This window comes from Diabrotica undecimpunctata, chromosome 5 (genome assembly GCF_040954645.1).
Source record: "Diabrotica undecimpunctata isolate CICGRU chromosome 5, icDiaUnde3, whole genome shotgun sequence".
In the NCBI taxonomy this organism is placed as follows: domain Eukaryota; kingdom Metazoa; phylum Arthropoda; class Insecta; order Coleoptera; family Chrysomelidae; genus Diabrotica; species Diabrotica undecimpunctata.
The window spans coordinates 11,522,117-11,547,670 of NC_092807.1; the positions used below are offsets into that span (position 1 = coordinate 11,522,117).

Consider the following 25,554-nt stretch of genomic DNA (forward strand, 5'->3'; position numbering starts at 1 on the left):
TTTGAAGCACTTGAGATGTGGCTATATCGGAGTAAGCTTAAGATCCCATGGGCTGACCGAGTCACAAATGAGGAGGTCCTCAGAAGAATGAATAAGAACCGAGAGGTACCGACCACCATCAAATCTCGAAAGTTACAGTTTTTCAGACATATTATGCGAAATGAATCCAGATATGCTCTCCTTCAAGCCATCCTGCAAGGAAAAATATTTAGAGAACGAGGTCCAGGAAGAAGAAGAACATCTTGGTTAAAGAACCTCAGAATCTGGTTCAATACAACATATGTGCAGCTTTTCCGCGCTGCTGCAGATAAGATAAACATTGCCATGATGATAGCCAACATTCGTAACGGATAGGCACTTCAAGAAGAAGAAGAATCCATTTTGCATATGGTGTCATACGGTGTCATAGTACTGTGGAAAATATTTTATAAGCTGCGTTAAGAAGCGTAATTCCTCTGTGGTTAGAGCATTCAAAGATATCTCATTTTTGTGTATGGTGCAAAGTTTTCCAATATTCCAATCATTGGGGAGAGATTTCTGTGTCCATATTTCTTTTATAAGCTGCTGTAATGCCATTATAGTATCATGGCCACCTTCATTATATAGCTCAACTGGGAGATTATCTATTCCGGGTGATTTGTTTCTTGCTAGTTTTTTAGTTGCATCTTTAACTTCAAGAATCGTTAGTGGTTCCTCTTCCTTCTCGTCTATTCCCCTTACCTCATCTCTTTCGCCTTCCAGGTTTTCTTCTTCCTCTATATTAAGTGTCTGATTAAAGGATTCCACCTATCTATTCAATACATCTTTCCTTGTTGATAATAGTCGCGATCCAGATTCGGCGAGGCGCTAGACAAGGATGTATACTTTCACCTATATTATTCAAACTATATTCAGAGGAAATATTTAGTGAAGCCTTGAAAAATTGCAAACATGGAATCCCTTTAAATGGAGAACGCCTAAACAACATCCGCTATGCAGATGACACCGTTATTTTTGCAGACAGTTTAAACAGTTTACAGCAACTAATAAACAAGTAAATCTTCTTCTTTGTCAACCATTTTCCATCCACTCCTGAATGTAGGTCTCTCCCAATTGCTTCCATCTTTCTCTATCTTGCGCCAATCTAATCCACTGTTTGCCTGCCACTGTTCTTATGTCATCTACCCATCTTATGTAGTGAACAAAACAAGTAAATAAAGTAACTGAAAGATTTGGACTACAAGTAAACATATCAAAAACTAAATTTATAGTTATCAGCAAAAATAAAATTAGAGACAACTGCTTATCAAGAATACACCAGTGGACCGAGTAAAACAGTTTACCTATCTTGGAACAATATTAAACGAACGATGGGATCACTCACAAGAAGGAAAATGTAGAATAGAGAAGGCTAGAAGGGCATTCAACAACATAGCCAAACTCTTTAAAAGCCACAACCTTAATCTGGATATAAAAGTAAGGCTCCTGCGATGTTATGTCTTCTCGATATTATACTACTGAGTTGAATCCTGGACACTCACTGAAGCGTTATAGTTCTCCATAACAACAACTAATCTATTTAAAGCATTAGTTAATAAAATAATTATAGCCAGAATAATAGCCAATATTCAAAACAAATAGGCACTACCAAAAGAAGAATAGGTCGCCATTTTGCGACTTCTGCATTGTCTTGTGGTTGCCTTAAATACTTTTCAGTTGATGTTAACTTTCTTATAGAATTCTTTCTCTTCGTTGAAGTTTTTTATATATTTAAGTTCCTTATTTAAGTGGTTTCATTTTTTTCTTGTGTGTATTCTCTTTTATTTTCTTCTCTTTGTCTGGTAATTCTCTACAGTTGTTCTAGTTCGTTGGGCAAGCATCTTCATTTTTTCCTTTTGTTTCATTCTTGCATTCATCATCAAACTAATGATTTGTATGGGCACAAATTTCTGTTCCTATTTCATCTTTCGCTGCTGCTTCAATGTCTTCCTGTAGATAGGATATTATTATCACTATATATCCGTAAATAGAATACTATATAGGTAAGAGAAATAAAATAAGACTTGCATTCAATTTAATTTTACTACCAAAACGACCGGTTTCGCTTTCTACACTTTGCAAAGCATCTTCAGGTCAAACGGTACAAAGTAAATTAAATGATATAATATAAAATAAAAATAAAATAAAATCCTATATATTGTTGTAATGAGATTGCCGGACTTAACAAAAACGAAACATATCACGAGAGAAAGCTAGGTCCTCACCCTAGAACGACGCCACCAGAAGTGTCTACCTCTACCTTTCCTTCAGAAAATTACCAGCCCTCCTTATAAATTACCAGTGACATACGGTCAAACTTTTTCTACCCATCGAAGTCTATTAATTTAGAAAGAGGCAATAGAATTTGTCGGTGTAAGAGGGTTGCAATTGCAATTTTTATAGTACTCATTCACGGACGGAAATTCATGTTACGTTTTCACAATTCAGCAACAAGCAGTTGAAAAATTGAAAACACATAGACCTCAGTAGCGTATCAGTGGTAAGTTGCATGAAAAAAATTAAATGAAATTAAAAAAAAGTTACAGTAGTATTCGTCAAACCAGCACTTATAGTACTACCTTTTGATTTTGGATGTGGATTCAAAATATGAATGTACAATTTGAGTGTTAAATTCAGACGTTAATTATTATCTCGAGCTATCGAAAACCTTCTTAAGCATCGCTGTCGTGTCTTCACAGCTGACATCGCACATGTAGCAGAAAGATAAGACCATAAAAGCCTATAGATAGATAGATAATATATATTATTGAAGTAAAATAACTTACCTATATTATACTTATTTTGAATTATCTGCGTAATATTCTGTAAGGTCCAAGAGTTCACATCAAAACCCGTATTGGTGATGTTCCAACCACCTAGTTTTTCTATTAATGCTATCATAGGTTTTGCTCCTAATGCTTCTACAGTCTCGTTTACGTCCAGGCAAGATTCGTAATACATTTTTGCCTTTTGTTCAGCCTTTGACTTCAACGTATCTATCGGTTGTTCTAAAAATAACAAATCAATTACAGTATAACAATAAAACACTGAAAACTTTTTTTCAAAACTTCCACAAAATTTATTATAAAATCTTATCACTATAGCTGTTTCGGCAGAGTGCCTTTCTCAAGTAATCTATTTTTGGCATGGGTTTACACTTTATAGTCACTAATGAAATAGGTTGAGGAGGGGAGAACTGTTTGTCTCAAGTTGGTCATTCATAGATTCTAATAAAGATAGCTTAAGGCCTTTATTTTGGATATGAAGAATTTGAAATTCGTCATTAAAAGAATGATTATGATCTAGAAGGTGAAGTGCGTATGTAGAATGTGATTTTCTATTACCGAAAGCCCTTTTATGTTCTGCTATACGTTTGTTAAAAGTTCTACCAATTTGACCGATGTAAGCTTTTTATTGCTTTTTATTTTGGCTCTTTCTGTTTTTAATATATCTGCCTAAGTTGTTGTTTATTCTAAAAGCTGGTGTTATTTCTTACTTTTTTATATGTTTGGCTATTTTTGTTGATATTTTGAATATATATGTAATCGAGCAGAAGGTACTGGCTTTTTTTTTTGGTGGTGGAAATACTAACTCTCCTACTACAAGTTATCAGCCATCTTATGAGTTGAGCCGTGGTCATTCTTCAACATTTTGTCCGTTCGTGTATATTGTTTTGTCAATATGTCTTAATTTTCTTTGTGTATTTGTGATTGACCTCGTAGTGGGCCCTTTTCAACCAGTACTGGAAACCTGGGGTTTTCTGCGCAGTATGGGTATGCTATTACGGCACAAATTTCGAGACTTCGCACAATATGGCTACGCTATAATCTATAAAATCATGTCGCGAAAATGTTTTTATTGAAACTGAATTGAATTGAAAACTAAATTAATGTTTTCAAATACTCATTCACCTACTTTTGTTGTATATAAATTCTTTCTCCATACTAATGAATGAATAATTTATAGTCACTGTTTTAATTATCGAAAGTACCAGCATCGTACTTGAAATCGATCAGCATTACTAAAACACACCATTTAAATGTAAAACAGTATTTGTTAATAAATACGTACCTAAAACTCTTTTAATAACCAGTTGGTTTTGTTGTTCCAACTTCATGAATGTCCCCCACGTGGTTTTGGCGTCGGGAATAGGGTTGGCTTTTACCCAACCATTACAAGCGTATTCATAGAAATCGTCACAAGGATCCAAGGTAGTGTCCATGGCTTCTAATATAGAATTAGCTATTCTAATGCAGGATTTATTCAAGCAGGGCCCTGGTGTCCCCGAAGGAATTATAATCATCTAAAATAATAATAAATCGCGATTAAGCAGATTTTTCTAGTAAAATAAATAGTTTTATTGTATATTTGAACAGGTTTTGCATGGGTTTTCGATAACTAAAGGATTACATCAGTGGTGCCCCATTTAGTTCACCTTAAACCTACAATCTTTTTCCAACATTTTATAACAAAAAAAATGTAACATATGTACTTATTTTCGAAATTAACTAAAAATGTACTACTTCTCCTGGTATCACTCCCATCGAAGTGGATATTGTAATAACTAGTATACCTTTACAAACTACTCTCATGAAAACTCCACTTACGGTTTATACTCCTTTTCCCCTTTATTTTAGGTAGCATATTTTTAATAGTGAATATATTTTCTTCTTTGTCTCAAATACTAAAAATCTCTTCTTTTTACTATTGTCAATACCTCACAAACTCTTTAAATCTGTAAAGTACCTCTTTATTTTTAACTAGTGATTTTGCCCATAGCGTGTATGTCACGTCGTTTGATTTAACGTGCCATATGCTAGGATTCGCCTAGTTGTTTAATTTGTACTGTCAGAGGAAGGTTAGTAAAGCAAATTTATATTATAGTGTGCCTATAATCATCCATAGTAACATGTGATATTTCGTGTGTCGCTATACGTGCATTAATAATGAAGATACTGTGTAGTGCCCTTCTGGTAGTCACCTTGTTTATTTTTTTTTTATCTTAATATATTCGTTATATCCTCCACTTTCATTTAACACATCATACGCTCCAATCGAACCAATAACAGGGGATATATGATGTTATACCCTTTTGGCAATGCTGAAATGTGTGTTTTTTCTATCTCAACAAATTTAATAGCCATATTTTTTCTAATGACGTATAATACGTCATGGCTCGTTGAACTATTCTACCCTCGCCATAAAACGCTCAAAAAATAAACCGAATGAATCTTAGCGGTTTCTTATGGGATTTTATATGGGAAAAAAGGAAAAAAACGGTATAGTCTGTTAACTTCTAATATTAAGCTTTAAATTATTTTGCTAAATAAATCTTACCTTGCAATTACAGTAACCTATATTTTTAGCAATTTTACGAGAAAAAGTTAATTATTGATGAAGTAGTAAAATTTCCGAGTAAGGATATATGAATCATCAATTTGTAGAATTAATTAGCAATAAATTAACCGTCAATCAATCGAGCAACACCTCTGTAATTTTCAAATGCCGATCGATCTAAAATATTTGGCAGGAGAGGACCGGGACGCCGTCGTATCTCGCGGTTAAAAAACCTCCGACAATGGTTTGGGATGACCTCTGCGGAGCTGTTTCGCGGAGCAGTCAACAAAACCATGATAGCCTTGATGATTGCCAACATCCGGACCGGATAAGGCACTGAAGAAGAAGATCTATCCCCCTTTTTATATATGGGGCATAATAAAGTTTTGGTCTAATCTTTGGGTTATTTTCCTCTTCCCATATGCTCTTATTAAGACTATAAATCTTTTTCGCAGTTCTTCCCCTCCATTCTTCAGTATTACCGCAGCTATTTCGTTTTTTTCGGGTCGTTCGTTATTGTTGAACCCATTAATTATATTTTCAATCTCTCCTTCACTAGGCAGTTCTATTATTATGCCATTATCCTGTATTATCGTTTCGAAAAAACAAAATATGATTGAAATGTCAGTTGGTAGTTCAGATGTCTCTCCTAGGTGGCGCTAGCCTTTTATATAGATACATAGATTCTATTCATTCAATATTAAGAAACAATAATAACGAAATAATTATAGATGCAAAAGACAAACTGGCGAGATGGAAAGAATACATTTAGACACTTTTGACGACGATGGACCTTGTGCTCCACTTTCCATAGATAATTAAATAAATGAAAAAGTTCCAGAAATAACTAAAGAAGTTATTCATGCAGTACTTAAATGCTCAGAAAAGCATAAACACCACCGGTTTAGATAATACCAATGTCGAAGTACCTAAATTAATTATAGACAATTCTTCGCCCTTCTTCTATCTAGGCTTTAAAGCCTGTTTCTTTTTCTTTGATACATTTCTCTTTCGTCGTTCCACAGTAATTCTACATTGAATTTTTCTTCGATGATTTCTTGTAGAAAATGTTTTGGTGTTATTTTCATTCTTATTGTTGCTAGTACTAGTTTGTGTTCACTCCCTGCGTCTGCTAAGTTTAAAGTTCAGATATCTAGAATCTGCTTTGGATGGATTTTTCTATTAGTGACCATAAAATCAATCATAGATTTGTGCCCCTTGGAGTTTTCAAATGTATATTTATACTGCAGCTTATAGTCGAAAAATGTATTATTGATTTTTAGTTCGTTAAAAGCACAGAGATTAGCCATGAGTTCTCCATTTCCGTTTCAATTTCAGGCAATGTTTGCAATTTCAGGCAATGATGGTAAAAACCTAGACTTAATAACAGAACTGTTCTTGTTGAAAAATTCTGAAATATCTTCAAAATACAGACTCAATTTATCACCTGCATTCTTCTTCTTCAAGTTCCGCTCCTATCGGAGATTGGAAATTATTCTGGCAATTATAATTTTATTGATTACGCGCCTGAATAGTTCAATTGAACTGCATATAAACCATTCACGGAGATTGCGTAGCCACGAGATTTTACGTCTTCCTACGCTTCTTCTGCCTTTGATTTTACCCTGCATTATATTCCTTAGTAGTTCGTATTTTTCACCTCTCATGATGTGCCCCAAATATTCCAATTTTCTGATTTTTATGGAATTTAAAACTTCGCATTGTTTTCCTAGTTGTTCGCGAACTTGTTCGTTTGTTTTGCGATCCATCCATGATATTTTCAAAATACGTCGGTAACACCACATTTCGAATGCTTCTAGGTTTTTAATCCAAGCTTCAACTCCATACAAAACTGTAGAGAAAATATAACATCGAAGCATTCTTATTTGAAGCGATATATTGATATCGCGATTACAAAAAAGTTTTCTCATTCTATTAAAAGTTGACCATGCAATTTCAATGCGGCATCTTATTTCTTCTGTGATCCATGCTCCAAGGTATTTGTACGAAGATTTGTTCAATTTCTGTATTATCTAGTACTAGCTTAACCTTGATGTTTTGTGCTTTTGTAAATACCATGAACTTGTTTTCTTTATTTATTTTTAGTCCATAATCGTTGCAATATATATTTAGTTGTTCAGCAAGGTGTTCAGCTATGTAATGTCACCTGCATGATCCTCCCTAAATAATTCAGTCCATGTTTTCAGTCTTTTAAATTCATTGTCATATATTGGAAAGATATGCCACTTCCTGTTAAAGCATTAACATTACTGTGATAATATGTTTGTTCTTAACATTGACCCTCACACTGTCATGAAAATTTAAAAAATCCAATCACGTCCATGAACTTACGCCATACCAACCAGTGTTGTGATCATTATTAAAAAACAAAACTACAACTATTTTTGTAAGTAATTAGCAACTTAGGCTGTTTCTTAAGGCTCAAAGTATTTTCCTTAGAAACGAGGTAGGTACTAAGTAATTTCGAATTTTAACTAGAGTGTTAATTATTTACACTGATATGGTAAAATGTGCTAATAATCGATACAAAGCCAGTGAAAACGAAAACCACAAAAAATTTAAGTTATGGAATCAGATTACCAAGTTTATTGTTAGTGGATTTTTTTTCTCAATTTATTTTGGTAGTTCGTTCCTTGTGATTGAAACAAAAAACTGTGACTAAACAATTTAGTTCGCCAAGGAACAACCTCCAACGAAATTGTCCTTTAAATGATCTTAAATCTCGTGTTTATAAAAACAGTTCTTTGCATATTTCTGAGACTATTTTCTTGTTGAATTTTTGTTCCGTACAATATTTCTTCTTCTTCGTCATTATAAGCGATTCTGCTTGTTCAATGACGGAATAATACCTTTATAGAAGGTTATCACTCCGTCTTTTGCGCGGTCGTCCGATACTTCTGCCAATTGGTGACTTATCTCTTGCTATTTTGACGACACGGGTCTCCTCCATTCTTTTTTTCTATTTTACACTGTACGTTACATTTTCTTCTAATGTCTTCACTTCTCTTTCGATCTATCAGCGTATTTTCTGTAATTCTTCTCGGTACTCATCTCATCTCTGCCGTTTCAAGTAGCCTTTGCGTTGTGGCTGTGTAGGGTCTTGTTTCTGAGGCATATCTCATTTTTGGTCTTACACTGGCTTTATAAATTCTTGACTTCCTCTCAGTGTTAAGGTGTTTATTTCCCATATAGTGTTATTAAGGCATCCCGCCAGTCTATTTGCTTTTTTGTACTTGATCTCTCACTTCTTTGTCCAGGTCTCCATAGCTAGACAGTGTAATTCCCAGGTATTTTACTTCCATTACTTGTTCAATACTGATGCCATCAATTTCTATTTTACATCTAGTTGGTACTTTGCTAACTACTATTGTTTTAGTTTTCTGAAATGTCATATTAAATTATTTTACTCTTATGTTAAATCTGTGGACCAGTCTTTGTAGATTATCTTCATCTTCGCTATTAATATTGCGTCGTCTGCGTAACAGAGTATTTTTATTTCTTTGTTTCCCATTCTGTATCCTCTTCCTATGTTAACGCTTTTGATGATTTCATCCATGATTAAATTGAAGAACATGGGGCTCAATGAATCCCCTTGTCTTATTCCGCTGCCTATTTCTATAGGCTCTGTAAGATGTTGTTTTGGTAGAAGTTTTCGATAGTTTTTATAATATTTAGGGGAATTTCTCTTTTATACAGAAGATAGATTACATATTTGAGTCTTACTCTATCAAACGCTTTCGTTAAACAGGCGAATAGTGATTGCCAGATCAGCATTTATACGAATGAAGCCACTCCTGACGTCTAGGACTATCATCAGACTACGGAGACTACTATGTACCATTCGCTGTTATATATTTTCAATATTATTATATGGAGCTGAGACTTGGACATTAAAAAAATGCAATTTAAATGTCCTCTTCTCTCCTTCGTTGTCCTACCATGTTTAATAGTGAAAATTTAAAAAAATGCATATTTTATAAAATGTCTTAGACTCAGCCACTTTCTTAGGGAAAGAAAGATAAATCTTAGGAAAGGAAAATAAAATAAGGGAAAAATGTATATGACATAAAATGTTTATCGTCTCGTTCGGTATAAAGTTTTAATTCACGTATTTAAAATTCCATTCTGTATAAGATATGTAACATTCGAATAACATTTCAAAAATCTGGGAAGCAGAACTTTTTAGTGTCTCTTCGAATATAGTAAATCATATTTAAATGTTTATTTTACTCAACCAAATTGCCTCTTATCAAAGTTTTCAATCAAGATAGATGTGAGACTCGAAGGAAATAGCGCTCCGAAAACATTTTACTGAAAATAATTTGTAAAAAATACGGTAGTAAACCTGGCGTTACCTGTTGGAGATCTACAAAAACTGAATTTTTTTACGCAGGTACAATCAATAATACAATACGAAAATTTAAAATACATGCAGACAAATAAAACGTTGTACTAACCTTAGTTTCTTCTAATCTATGCTCAGTAACATGTAAAATTATGGCTAAAATAAATATCGTGAACAAAAGTATGCCCACTAAGAGCAACAGCACTTTTTCCAACGGCGATCTCATCTTCCAGATAGTACTACCGGCGTGATACCGTATGTGAGTGGTGCTACTGCTAATGCCTTCATTTAACTGAACACTGTTAACACTATCGTCATCTGCAAAGTCTGCATTTGTGTACCTCGTCATCTGCAACAAAAGAAAAGAAAGCGTTTATAACTCTCCACGTATAAGGAATATCCCTCCACGTATTGGATAATTATTTGCTATGCACATAGCCACATAAAGGATAGTGATAAGCGATAAGATTAATTCAAGCAGGATGCTTCGATTTAGCTGGGAATGGTATCTTTTGTGTTTTATATAGAATAACAACCTTCTTAAGCATTGACAGAGTGCAATTTAGCAACGTATAACGTTTATTATAGGCAGGAGTGGAAATACTAATCAAAAATAAGTGGAAGAACAGGGCTAGAACATGGGAGACAATCAACGAGAGGATTATTAAAATGCATATAGACATATACGGTAAAGAGACAGTGATACTGGGAGTGTCTGCACCAACAGACGATTCCCCGAGAATAGAAAAAGAAAATTTCACGGAACAACTTCAACACCAAAAAGAGCTAATCAAGAAGAACGTGGAGATAATTATAACAGGAGACCTTAACGCCAGAACCGGAAGGAAAGAAAACGATAAAGTAGTGGGGAGATTCGGAGAGTATGAACAAAACAATAACAAAACGTCTGATTAAATTATGCGAACTAAACAACCTAAAAATCACCAACGGATTCTTCAGACATAAAAATATTCATAAATATACATGGACGCAAAAAACACGAAAGCTGAAATCGATAATAGAATACGTAATAGTCAAACAAGATACCACAATAAAGATAAAAGATGTGAGAGTCAGAAGAGGAGCAAAATTGACTATAAACTACTGACAGCAAAAATGGGCATTAATTGGAAACATAACAAGACCCCGTCTATAGAAGAACCGTTGAACACTATAAGAGAAAAACAATACAATATAGAACTACTCCAAGAACAATCAATAAGAGAACTATACAAACAACGTCTAGACCAAAAATTAATAGAATTCAGATACGACAATATCGATGAAATTTACGAGCATATTAAGGTGAGTATAAAACAAGCAGCTTTGAAGCCCTTGGAGAGAAAGAACATATAACACATAAACAGCACTATGAAATAAATAAACCAACAAAAAAAATAATTGAAGAAAAAAAAGCAACTACACAGAAAATGGCTGACTACAAACAACGATGAAGTTTATAAAGAATATAGAGAAAAAGATAGAGAAGTAAAAAACAAATAACACAACAAAAGAATGAAGAATGGGAAAGAACCTGCTTAAATATTGAAACAAACATAGGAGGTACAAGAACTTCAGAGTCATGTAAAGTACTAAAAGGATTGAAACAAAACTCAAAAGAAAAAATTAAATTGGGAAATATACAGGTCAAAGAATGGATGGACCGAAGGAGCTATTAACCGAACAAAGACCACAATTCATTGGAAAAGAAAACAGGCAAAGACGAAGCAGATCTCCACAACAAGAAATAGAATTAACAGATAGGGAAATGAGAACGGCCATAAAAGCAATCAACATAGTGACCACAATCGTACCATACTTTTTTTGGTTTCCTCAGGACTAATCAACAAAATCTAATTGTATTCTTTGTTTTTTTTATATTTATGTTATCTGTAAAATCAACCATTGCTAATAACCCTTGTGGTTGAAGCAGTTTCAAATAAAAAAAAATTACTAATAAAATCCAGTTTGAACGAAAAGAAACTTACTTGCCAAATAACAAATAACCAAGAAATACTGTATTGGACAATTGTTTAAATAAAATAAAGTAACTATTTACTTAAAACATTTTCATAACTTGCTATTCACAATACACATATATTATATTTTATTTAAAGATTTTTGACGTCAGTCAAAATAAACAAGCCACAAAACAAATATAAAAAATTCAAATACAATATTTGCAAGTACATAAGTCTGAATTCATTTAAATGTTTTACAAACTTTTTATTTTAAAAATAGGTTGAATACTAATGGGTATTACTAAAAAAATACGAACAAAGTTATATTACGTTTATCAGATAGTGTTGCACACATTAGTTGTACGAACGAGTTGTATTAATAAAGAAAATCTTTAATTTTATTTATTTCAGGAATTAATCGTAGTTCGTAAGTAAAAAATGGGTTGAGTGCCAAAAATCGATAATTTTTTTAGTACTTAAGTGTGCTATGTGCTTAACCCAATGTTGTATAAAGTGAGCTAACTTTACAGCTACTTAGAAGTAGATCTAAAGAATGTCATATGTTGTGGTAACTATTTAATAGAAAACTGAATCTTGAATTCTTCCAGTTACTTGTTGATTAATATTATTAGGACTTCTCATGGTTTTAGTAAAGAACTCAAGACCGTAAATGAAACTGCTTAATACTTATATGTAAACGTAAACGTCAAAATTTAAAGAAACTTAATTGTTTGTAATAATGAAATAAAAATCAATGTTACAAATATATTAATGAAATTATAATGAAATATTATTGAAAAAGAATGTCCTTGCCGGAGGAGGGTTGATTTCAGCCAGATACCCGTTATCAGGTACATTCGCGACAAGCTGTTTCCGGGATCAAATCATCATCAGGTCATTTAGGTTTTAACACCATATGATCGTATGTGTGTCAAGTTTAAGGCATGATTCACAACTTTTTTTAGTTTTCACAAAACTAACATTTTGGCACTTAGCCCGGATTTTACTTATGTGCTACATTTATTAGCAGCATTACTAATTTTGTAGTATATTGTATATTATATACACTTCTCCAAGAAATTAACGCACCACTTTGAAATATTAAAATATTTTATTAGCGTTAATAAAAATTTCCATTGTAACGTTATATTTTGCAAGCCCCTTGTATATGCTATTTGTACACTCTATATTTATTGACTGTGTTTTATCGCTATATTTTTTTTGCAACAAAACAAAAAGAAGCAAAAAATGTACTAATTCTATAAATATACTAATTTCCAAGTGTTCACGAATTTTATTCGGCTACTGTTTAATTGTTGATTATTGTTAATTGTGTTTATTATGGAGCGTCAATCACGTAATTTAACCCGAGATTAATGTGCCCAAGCAGTGATACTGTCGGAAGAAGGTTGGAGTTACCGAAGAATTGGTAGTCGGTTTAATGTGTCCCACACATCCGTCTCACGGATGTTAGAAAGATTCCTCATACTCGCAGACCAGGGCAAGGACGAAACCGGGTAACTACCCCTATTCATGAGCGATTTTTAAGAATTTCTGCTCTTCGACAACATTTTGTAACACATCGAAGTCTACGAGACGTGCATGCTATACAAATTAGTATTGAAACTATTTGCCAGCAACTTAGGGAATACAACTTAACACCTAGGATTGCCGCCCGAGGTCCTCTATTAACTGCAGAGCATCGAAGGGGAAGACTATATTTTGCCAGAGAACACGTTAATTGGTTAGAGGTTGACTGGGAACGAGTGCTATTTACTGATGAATCCCGATTTTGCTTGTACAATAACGACAGACGTGTTCGTGTGTTGTGACGACCCAACGAAGATATGCTCATTGTGACTTCTCACACACCACATTTTTTGGTGGAGGATCAGTTATGTTGTGGTGTGGTATTTCTTTGACCGCACGTACGGACCTAGTGGTCATACAAAATGGAACTGTTGCAGCTGAAAGGTACATATTGGAGATCCTGGAGCAACATGTAGTACCATTTGCTTCTTATATCGGTGAAAATTTCTTACTAATTCAAGATAATGCCAGACCTCCCGTTGCACAGATCGTCAGAAATTATCTAGAAGAGGTAGAAATTAACACTATGGAATTGCCAGCACATAGTTTGGATTTAAATCTAATTGAAAATCTCTGGGATATCCTTGGTAGGCGATTAAGAGCGACACCGATCCAACCAAACAACTTACAGGAAGTGGGAGAGAGGTTGATCCAGATTTGGAGAGAACTAGACCAAAATGAAATACGGTAATTAATTTTAAGTATGGGCCAACGATGTGAGACTGTTATACGTAGTAGAGGTAGAAACACTCGTTATTAAGACTTTTTTCGTATTTTAGTTTACTTTTCTTATCATTATTTTTTTAGAATTTTCTGTTTTATTTTTTTTTCTCCTGTATTCCAACATTTTCTGATGATTAGACAAATTGTTATAATTACTAATAAAATCTGGTAGAATAAATCTGGTGAAGTTTTATTTTTTATTCTTTGCCTGTTTAAAAATAAAATTGATGTATTGAAGTGGTGCGTTAATTTCTTGGAGAAGTGTATATTGCATTCAATAGAATGCAACCTTTGTTAATTGACAATAGAATGTCACCTTTTTGAAACAGTGATATTATCTTCTTCTTCTTGTAGTGCCTATCTGTTTCGGATGTTGGCGACCATCTTGGCCATCTGTATTTTGCAAACTGCGGCTCTGAAAAGATTTGTGGTCGTTGTGTTGAACCACGTACGTAGATTTTTAAGCCAGGAAATCCTTCGCCTTCCTGGTCCACGTTTTCCTTCTACTTTTCCTTTTTTATTGTGGTCAACAACTCTTTTCCTTTTTGTATTCTTAATAAAACGTCCTGGTTAGTAACCTGGTCGGTATAGAATATTTTCAGGATTCAAACACACACTTCGAAAGCCTCAATTTTCTTACACGTAGCGTTTGGGAGGAACAGACAAGAACTCCCTGGTCGTTAACCGGCGAAACCCTTGTCAAACATCGAAATAAGACAAACTAAAATTATCAAAAGTAAAAATAGGTACGTGGAACGTCAAAAGCATGTATCATCCTGGTAAAATGCATAAAATTCTTAAAAAAATGAGAAGAATGAATATAAATATATTAGGTGTAAGCGAATTATGGTGGCCTAACTCAGGATACGTTTCGACAGAAACCGGTACCTAATATTACTCGGGAAACATTGATAACCAGCATAGATGTGGAGTAGCAATTATTTTCAATACAGAGATCAAAAAGTCAATGGAGAGTTTTGTCTCAATCTCAGAAAGAGTGATGCTACTACAAAATTGCAAAAAAGTATATGCGCCAACGACGGATGCAACAGAAGATAAAGTAGAAACATTCTACCAACAAATTAAAGATGCACTGAAAATAAAAAAAGAGCAGGGAAATCACGGTAGTTATGGGCGATTTCAATGCAAAAGTCGGCAAGAGAAGAACTGGAATAATAATGGGAGATCAAGGACTAGGGGAACGTAACGATAGAGGAGATCGTCTAATACAATTCTGCCAAGAACAAAGTCTAATAATCACAAACACGTTCTTTAAATTTTCTATGAGATGGTTATATACATGGCGCTCACCAGCAGATAAACTGGAAAAAGTGGTAAGAAACCAAATCAATTATATAATGATTACAGAGAGATATCGTAACACCATCAAATCAGTTAAAACATATCCAGGGGCACATGTCACATCAAACCATAACCCATTAATCGCTAATGTCACACTTAAGCTTAAACGTACTAGAAAACCACAAAGAACTCCAAAATTAGATGTTATTAAAATTAGAAAACTGAAAGAAGCTGATATAAAAAACAAACTCCACCAGAAAATATACGAAAACTTTGATAAATTAGATACTAACACCTACGAGATAAACCAATAATGGAACACATTAAAAAACTGCCTCCTCGTTCCATGCAAAGAGATATTAAAAGAACCGATAAGAAACAGAGACAACTGAATGACCGACGAAATACTCGGCAGGATGGACCAAAGAAGACAAGCCAAGAACAAAGACAGTCATAATTACAAAATCATTAACAATGAAATCAGAAAAATGATAGGAGAGGCAAAACTAACTTACTATAAGGAAAAATGTAAAGAGATAGATCTTCAGAACAAATACAACATATTTAACCTACATAAAAAGCTTTAAAAAATGACAGGGCTGCATAAAAGAAACCACAACACAACTCTTTTATATAAAAATGAAAATACTATGATAACGACTGACGAAAAGCTAAAACGATGAAAAGAATATATGGAATCGTCGACGAAAGAAAAAACCTACTAGACATATCTTGTACCGATCAACTGCCTATTGATATCATTAAAATAATAGAAAATTTGTACATGCATGACGTCCTCTTAAACCTCTTTAATCAAATTTATCATTCATGTGACATACCCAATGAATGGTTGACCTCAACATTTATTTGTCTTCCCGAAAAGAAAAATGCTAGAGAATGCACCGACCACCGCACCATAAGCCTGATGTCTCACACACTTAAAATGTTTTTAAAGATCATCAATCAAAGCATTTATCAAATACTTGATATGGATATTGAAGACACCCAATTTGGATTCCGTAGAGGCGTAGGCACCCGTGAAGCTCTCTTTGCATTTAACGTACTAATCCAGAGATGCTTGGATGTGAACCAATATATGTACGTCTGTTTCATAGATTACAACAAGGCTTTCGATAAACTTCACCACGCAGAGCTAGTGGACGTCCTCAAAGCAAAACAATTACAATAAGATGACTTTCGAATTATAATAAATCTATATTATAAACAGTAGGCACACATACGCATTAATGAACACACATCAGAAGAGTTCGAAATTAAAAGAGGAGTGCGACAGGGGTGTGTATTATCACCACTACTATTCAATGCATACTCTGAAGAAATTATGAAAAGAGCTCTTGAGGGAGAAACAGCAGGAATAAAGGTCAATAGAACCCCAATTAACAACATTAGATATGCGGACGATACTATCATAATAGCAGACAACCTCCAAGACCACCAAAAGCTAATGAACAAGATAGTTGACTATGTAGAAGAATATGGATTATCAATAAACATCAAGACAACTAAATTTATGAGGGTGTCAAAAACCCAAAATAATGATGAAACCGGACAATTAACAGTAAAACTTTAGAACAAGTTGAAAACTACAATTATCTTGGCACAATAATTAATCACACAAACGATTACTCCAAAGAAATGAAATTTCGAATGTAGAAAGCACGAACAAACTTCAATAAAATGAGAAAGGTACTTTGTGCAAGGGAACTGAAATTAGAATTGAGAGTTAGGCTGGCAAGGTGTTATATTTTCTCGACTCTGCTTTACGAGATAGAAGCATGGACACTTAACGCGACGACTACTAGAAAATTGGAAGCATTTGAACTGTGGGTATATAGAAGAATTCTAAATATATCATGGACCGAGCATGTAACAAACAACGAAGTCATGAGAAGAGTCAACAAAAGAATGGAAATATTGGAAACCATTAAGATAGATAGATAGCTCCGTCGCGGAGATGGCACGTAAAGAAGAAGAAGCGTCTGTGAGAGTCCATGACTCAACTCCGTGCAACAGTATAGGAAAGATATAACATCGTAATAAACTGATTTTTGTGGTTACTGATAAATCATGGCATTTGAATAGATTAGCCATTTTTTGAAATGCAGATCTTGCTTTCTCTATCCTACATTTTATTTCTAGTGAATGGTAACAATTTTTATTCACGTTCGTACCAAAGTAGGTGTATCTTTTTACTCTTTCTATTGATTGGCCATTCATACTGATTCTTTTAATTTGCTGTTCCTTCTTAAAGATCATCATACATTTTGTTTTCTTAATGTTCAGTGAAAGTCCATATCTCTGACTCACTTCTGTGATTCCTATCATTAATTCCCGGAAGGCTTCATAACTATCAGCGAATACCACCGTTTCATCCGCATATCTGAAGTTATTGATACATTCTCCGTTATTTCGAACTCCGGTTTCAACGTCCTCTACTGCTTCTTGAAAGATTTCCTTAGAGTATATGCTAAACAGCAAGGTTGATAGTATACATTCCTGTCGGACCCCAAGTTTGATTTTGATATTCTTCTTCTCCTATCAAAGAGTTCTATGTATTTAGTCCATACGCATATTTCTTGATTTTTATCTGTGATGATGCTCCCCTGTTGATTTTGCAGTTTGCTAGTTGTGTTAGATTTTTGAAGACCAGCTGCTTGTTTTACCTTTTTAAGCATATTAAATGTATCGTATTTTTCTTCACACTGTGTTTTAACCAATTTTCTTTGGCCTTTCGTATTTTGGTTCTTATTTGTCTCTGAATAATTTTGTACATTCTTTTGTTATTCTTTGATTTTCTTCTTTCTTCCAAGAGCTGCAGTATATTGTCATTCATCTAATTTTTCCTCTTCTCTTTATTTTCTATTAGATGTTCTTCTCTTATCTTATTAAAGATTTCACAGTGATATAACTTGTGCTTATGTTTGGTGCTTGCGACTGATGTCCTTAAAACTTTTTTCAGAATTATCCATACATGAATTTACAAGAAGTGTTAGTTTCAGATGAGTGACACTGTATTCGGATTTCGAAAAGGATTGGGAACACGACAAGCCCTTTTTGCCTTAAATGTGTTAACACAACGATGCAGAGATATAAATGTAGATGTATATGTAGGTTTTATTGATTATATAAAAGCATTTGACTGCGCGAACCTTTATAAAATAAACGAAATTTTTATAACATAGATAGATAGGTGATTAAGAAAAAACAGAAACATATTTCCCTGAAGAGTATATCTTGTGTTTTACTGTTTTATTACGAATAAAACTAAATCGTACAAATTTGGACTATTTTGAACAGTTGCCAAGGTCATTAAGAATACTCACGCAAAACATTTTAATTCAATAAACTTATTTATGAACTCGCAAAAAAAAACAGGGACATTATTAATAAATGTGTGGCAGATGGTGATATTAATAAATAATAGTACATGAATTCATATCAATTTAATTAGTATTTTTCAGGGAACCTTGTTTGCTACCAAAATAAAAATAGAAATAAAAATTAATTACGTTTGACACGCGATGTTGATATGCAGTTTATTTACCTCTAAATAGATTACTGATGTGTTTGACTTTGAACTTAAAATAAAAATTTTTCCAGAAGTATAGTCGGCAAACAGAATTCGGCTAAATAAGCTACATACAGAATTGGAAAGTATGTCCAAGTAAATATCTTTCACTAAATATCTGTCCAAGTAAATGTCTTTTATACATTTTATGCCATATTTTTTGTTATTATTCTACTTCCGGTTTCACCGCAAGTGTCCTCAACTTTTAGTTTAAAGTGTACAAAGTGTGGTAAAAAAGTTTTTTGAAACGAGAAATAAATCAAGCTTCCAAGACTTTTCGGCGCACTAAATCACATTTATCAATAAATCTTTGTTTCAAATCCTGCCAGAATGTTGGCCGTCTACACGGCCAACAATTTGATTTAGCCAAAATAATTTGGTTATTTAGTAAATCTAAATACTTGTCACCAGTCAAATTTCCGTCAAAGCTTACACATTGTCATGAAGGAAACTGCGAGCATTTTAAACATTTGAAGTGATTTTTTTTAAGTATTCTCATTCACAACTGAGAAAATGAAAAAGCTCTCTCGGAGATGAAAAACAATAAATCACCTGGAGAAGATAGGATAGTTATAGAAAAAATCAAAGAAGAAGAAGAAACGTTAATGTTTGAGAATATTTTAAAAAAGTTTTGTTTTTTGCATTAATTGTTTTCTGCAAAGTTTCTTGACAAAAATATATTTGCTATTGATACCACGGCCGAACTGAGATAAGGCCGAACAAATATTGAAATCAGCACAACACGGAAAAGCCCTGGTCCAGATGATAGTCACGTTGAACTGTTGACGGTACTTGCAGAAGAGTGAATTATCAGCCTACTACTGACTAGATTTAGTACTGACGAAATCGTAATTTACTATTAATTAATAAAATTAAACAAAATATTACTGAAAAACGAATATTAAGACGCAGATGGCAGCTGGCGAGAGCACTACAACACAAAACCAATCTATTGAATAGAGCTGCACCACAGTTAAGAGCGTTATAAAATAACCATAAAAACAATGGTATATATTCTTATCTAAAGGCGCGTTTTCACGGGTCGATTTAGGTTGAACGATTTGGATCGTTCGAGCATAATTCGATCTGTGTGGAAAGCAAAAAGGTTTACACGACAGGCGATGAATGTTAAATTAATTGTGGTACAAAATGACGTCACGTGAAATGATTAATGTAGGTGTGCAATTAATTTGTTGTGCAATTTGGGAAGAAATCGCTAAATCAAACAAAAAGAAAAAAAAACGAACGTGGTGGACCCAACCGTGGATTGTGAGACGAAATACACATGGTGCATCACAAATCCTGCTCCAAGAAATGGTTGTGGAAGATCCAGAGGCTTATAGAAATCATTTAAGAATGGATAATGCTCATTTTAGAGAACTTTTAGAAAAAAACTGCTAAGACAAGTCAAAAAACGATACAAATATGCGTGAAGCATTACCAGCAGGGCTGAAATTGCAAATAGTTCGTCGATTTCTAGCCACTGGAGACAGCTGTGTGTAAATGATTTATTAAGGACTAGTACAACAAAATGAATGTTTTTAAAAATAAAAAGCCAAATTAGAACCAATAAGTCATTAGGTCCAGAGCCACTCTTTAGTGATTTCAATACTTTGCTCAATTCACGATTGTATGTTGTTCTAATATATTTTATTTTATTTTTCAAGTTATTTTCAGACATATTGAGTTTATTCATATGTTGTAGAATTGCTTGCAATGCCTCTCGCCTCGCTTGTAGATTGCGATAAAGCTCGGTTTGTGGATTCCATAATACGTTATAGTTTTGATAAGCATCCAAAAATCTTGCCATGTCTGCATCTGATCATTTTTTAGTCATTTTTTCCGAAAATTACAGCTTTTCGTACTAAAAACAACAACTTTATACACGCCAGAAGTACTTTACTCGGCTTTCGGTACGTTGTGTTTCCGTTCGACCAGGTGTTTACACATTCGATTCCAGTCGTTCGACATCGATTCGGCGGCAATCGCCCGTCAAAAGTAGACAGTCTTTCTACTTCCGTCGAATCGACTCACTCCGCCGAACGGCCAAGTCGATTTAAGGTTTACATATTCAATTTGCTTTTGATTTTATAATCGACCTAAATCGTTCAATCCAGATCGACCCGTGAAAACGCGCCTTTAGACATCTTTTACCTACAAAAGCTACCGAGTATGCACTCTGGAAAACCCACATGCAAATAAGTGAAATGTAAAAAAAAGTTGTTAACTATCATTGAATAGATAGTTGTAGCATGGAAAAATATTTCATCTTTGATTATAAAAAACGTTTCCAAAAGGCAGGATTTATGGAAGCGATCCAAGACAATTTGGGACGTTTGAAGGAAAATACGACATTTTAGTGAGTCGATCACACTCCTTTTTACCCTTTCGGCCCTGACGGTGGCAATTACGAAGGTATAATTCGGCACAGATATCTGTGATATGACTTATTTTATTTCAACATAATTCTAATAGAGGGCGGCTACAGTTCCTATATAAATGATTTATATGTATTTGTGTCATTTGGAATGTAAACAAGTTTTGTTGGTCTACTTGAAGTAATGGCTGGTGAATGTGATCCTTTTTCACTTGGTAAGTATTTGTTTTTTTTGTTCTAATACTGCTATTGTGTTAAAAAAAAATTAATGAAGCTGTTGGTATTTACTAACTAACAATATGAAAACTTCATTTAAGAATAAATTGTAATTGTTTTTGCATTTGCTAATATTTGGTATGATCCTATAAAAGGCGTACGCAAATGCCACCAGTAGGTGTTAACGGTTACAAAAGTGGATTAAATAGATTAGAATTTATGACAAGATTTTAAACAATGAATTATTTTCAGATGAGGTTCCTACAATTGTATTTTACGGTAAAGGGAAAACTGAAGTTAACGTGACCCTTTTTCAAGCAGAAGAAGCATTAGCTGTTCTGAATGATGACTGTTCTGATATAGAAGATGATGGAGATCCAGATCATAAAATGGCTGATATGTCAACATCAGATGAGGATGAAGTAGCATTAGAAAAAGAAGAAATTCTTCAAAGACTAAAAAAATGGAAAAACAAAAAACTGTCTGGAAGACTGGAAAAGTTGTACCTCCAAATGGTATTTATCTCCAGAAGACCATTCAGCATTTGATTATTTTTCGCGTTATTTTCCACCCGAAATATTCAAGGAGTTATCTGAACAAACAACCTGGTTGCCCTGTACGTTGTAATGGGAATTATTATTTTTCCGAGGCTAATACTTTATTGGGCTCCCCGTACACAATTCCGTTTGATCAAAGATATCGGTATATCCCGAAACCGATTTGAAAGTTTACGTAATCATTTACATATCTCAGATGTCAACATCGACGAGAATACCAATGATAAACTTTGGAAAGTGTAAAAAATAATTACCAGCTTTGAAAAACGTTGCAAAGAATTATACTGCCAACCAAAGAAAATAACATGATGAGACAATTATAACATTCAAGGGGCAATTTTCTCTAAAACAGTATATAAGATGCAAACCAAATCCTTGGGGCACAAAAGTCTTTAATTTTTATGGTGAATTAGGAATAATATACCGATCGGTAGTTTATCAAGGCTCAACTACATTACCTATGTCTGTAGAAATGAACCACAATGCTACAACTTCACTTGTTCTGTATTTATCACAAAGATTGCCAAATAATTCGGGATATAAGCTCTACTTTGATAATTCCTCACTAACCAATTCCTATAAAAGGTCACGAACAGCGTCGTGGTTTTCAAGGATGCAGCGGAAGATCGCGCACGATGTGTGAAAAGTGTAAGGTCTTTCTGTGCTTGTTGAAAGATAGACATTGTTTTAAAATTTATCATACAAGACAAGTCAATAAAACATAATACATTTCTATACATGCTTTTTCTATAATTAAATACTATATATAATTTTATGTTCATTTATGCCTTAATAACCTCTTGGTGGCAGTTGCCACCAATTTGTAAAATGAAAAGTGGTGTGTCAAAAATTTTATAAAACATATTTTCAGTATTATTTAGGTGTTCAATTAAAGAAAATATCAACAGAAAAATTTTACCTTTAAAAAAAATTCAGGGCTAAAAGGGTTAAGAAGTGTCCAGTTAATCTAGATTTAGCACAATATCCCTTAGTGGTTTTAAATTAAAGTCTTAACAAAAACCTCAGATTTGAATTTGCAAGATATAAATAATTCAGGATAAATAAAATAATTACCTTGGCGGGCATCAGCAAGTCGTTTACGATTTTTTTGTATTTTGTAGACCAAGACTTCATATTTATTTAACTTAAAATGTCACTCTAAGTATTTTATATATTTTTATACACTTCACTGTATTTTACTATAATTTTTATTATAATAATGCTATTGTTAAGGCTCGATATGTTGGTAAATTATTAAGAAAAATAAAAAATGAAACGGTAAAATGGAGTTTTTTTAGAAGAACAAGGAGAATATCAAAACTGAGTATAGAAGAAAAAAAAAATGTTAAGACTACAAAAGAAAGTAACAGAGTTGATCACCGACAAAATATTGACCCGTACCATACGGTAGGAATTCGTGGAAAGAATAAATCAAAAAGACAGCTAATTCTCTCTTAAAAGGGATGGTCCAAATTGTATAAAAACCGGAATTATTATGTAATATGGTGATATTTTATTTTAAAATTATTTAATTAATATTTTAACATTATTAAATTGTTATTTGTTAATAAACAATTTTTTCATATAATCTTTTGTACAAATCAGTTTTTTAGTATTAAAAAAATATTTTCAGAAAAAAAAGTATATATATAATATTATATTGAAAGAAATTATAACTTCTTCAATACCTCATATGTGGATTCGACAATGTATAGGTTTGTATACAGGGAGTGACAGATAAACGGCGGCCAATTAGAAATATATCGAGAACTAAACGTAAGTAAATCATAAAAATTGGAACGAAAGGGGTTATGAAGAGTGATAAACCTATTTAATGAAAATATTTTTATCTTTTTGCTATTTCCGGTTATATTGGAGGTTGTTTATAACTTTGTTTTTTAATGGGACACTCTGTATATTTTTTAATTTTAGATATATTCGCGTTATTCTGAACATTTTTTGTTAATACCTCCCTATACCTATTGTGAACTGTTTTCGAGTTATAATGGTTTTTATATGAAAATTACACTTTCTATCATGTATATAAAGGTCAATATCCTCTGCTGTAATTTGAATAAAAGTTTAAATTCCTTATAAACTTATTAAACAGATACAGCATTATCGTTTACAGTGTAAAGTTGCCTTTTTCATTATACAGAGTGCGGTCAGAATTTGCATAAAACCGGCAGCCTAAATTTGCGCCTAATTCCTTTTTTTTAATGGGACACCCTGTATGCGATTCATTATTTTAGAACAATATATTTTTTACTATCGATCTGTATTAGTATTTCCTATACCTATATCTTGCAATTTTCAAATAAATTAACTTTATACATTTTTGTCACAAAATAAAATTTTTCGTACACTATGTCGTGTTAATTTACAATTTTCATACTGTAAGTTAAAGATTAAATAAATAAATAAATGCTATCAAAGGAAATAGGTACTAGCTTATTATTGTAATAAATATTCAAAATGTTACTCTATTTCGTTAAGAACTTTATTTATTATAGCTTCCTCAGTAGTAACAGGTTCAGAGAACATCTTATTTTTAACATATCTCCAAACTTAGTAATCTAACGGTGGCAACAGGATCTTGGTGATCAAAGAAACGGATCTTTATTAGCTATTCATCGTATATCCATAGCTATCCTCGAATATTGTGAGCCGGTGCTCCATCCTGTTGAAACCAAGCCTCGTTAGCCTTATTATTATGTAAAGCGTGCAGTGCTGCTACAGTTACTTGCCGTAAAATGTTGCAATAACGCTCTTCATTTAAATTTTCGTCATAAATCATGAGAGCGACTATCTTTTATTTTTCACAGCACAAAAAACATTGAACGAAAAGAATGCTGGAAATTTACTATCCTACCTGAGCTGCGGATTTTCGTCAGTCCAGAAGTGACTGGTATTGCGGTTAAACATACCATTTTTTGTAAACTTCGATTCATCACACCAAATATTTTTTTTTGTAAAATCTTGATCATGGCATTTAATTAAAACACATTCAAAAAATTCTACACGTCTTACATAATCTCCAGGATGTAAATGTTGAGCTAGTGTATACGAATAAAGTGTCCAATGATGTTTTTTAAAATTTTGTGAATTGTTCGAGTCGATAAATGTAACAATTGCTCACATTAACGTAAAGATATAAGACTGTAAGTCTTTACTATCGACGTGGGTCCTTTTACTTATAAACTGACCAAACTGGAAATAGTCGTTCAAAGAACGTTTTACAGTTTTATGATTTGGTCGAGGCTTCTCAGGATATCTCTCGGCAAAAACACGGCCAGTTCTGGATACTATTCTGTTACACTCACCCTAAATTTTAATTAAATTTAAAAAATCATCATTTTTATTTTAACGGGAGATTTTAACGCAAAGGTTGGCAGAGGCAAGGTGAATGAGATCGTGGGTAACTTCGGCCTAGGAGAGAGAAACGATAGAGGTGATAGACTTATATGCTTCTGCCAGGAATATAACCTGCTATTAAGTAATACACTCTTCAAGCTCCC

At 33.3% G+C, this 25,554-nt stretch overlaps 1 protein-coding gene across 5 annotated transcripts in view; it reads right to left on the minus strand.

Annotated features, from left to right (window-relative positions):
- Positions 1-25,554, minus strand: part of Nep3 (M13 family metallopeptidase neprilysin 3) — a 92,571-nt gene that overhangs the window by 26,990 nt on the left and 40,027 nt on the right. For 3 of the 5 annotated variants that reach the window (XM_072531464.1, XM_072531462.1, XM_072531463.1), the window contains exons 2-4: positions 9,834-10,070; positions 4,090-4,321; positions 2,805-3,026 (exon numbers count right to left, since the gene is read on the minus strand). In XM_072531464.1, coding sequence (XP_072387565.1) covers positions 2,805-3,026; positions 4,090-4,321; positions 9,834-10,070 — 691 coding nt within the window. Of the gene's footprint in view, positions 1-2,804; positions 3,027-4,089; positions 4,322-9,833; positions 10,071-11,709; positions 11,796-23,110; positions 23,243-25,554 lie in introns of those variants that run through there. The other 2 variants (XM_072531461.1, XM_072531465.1) reach the window with 2 other exon arrangements.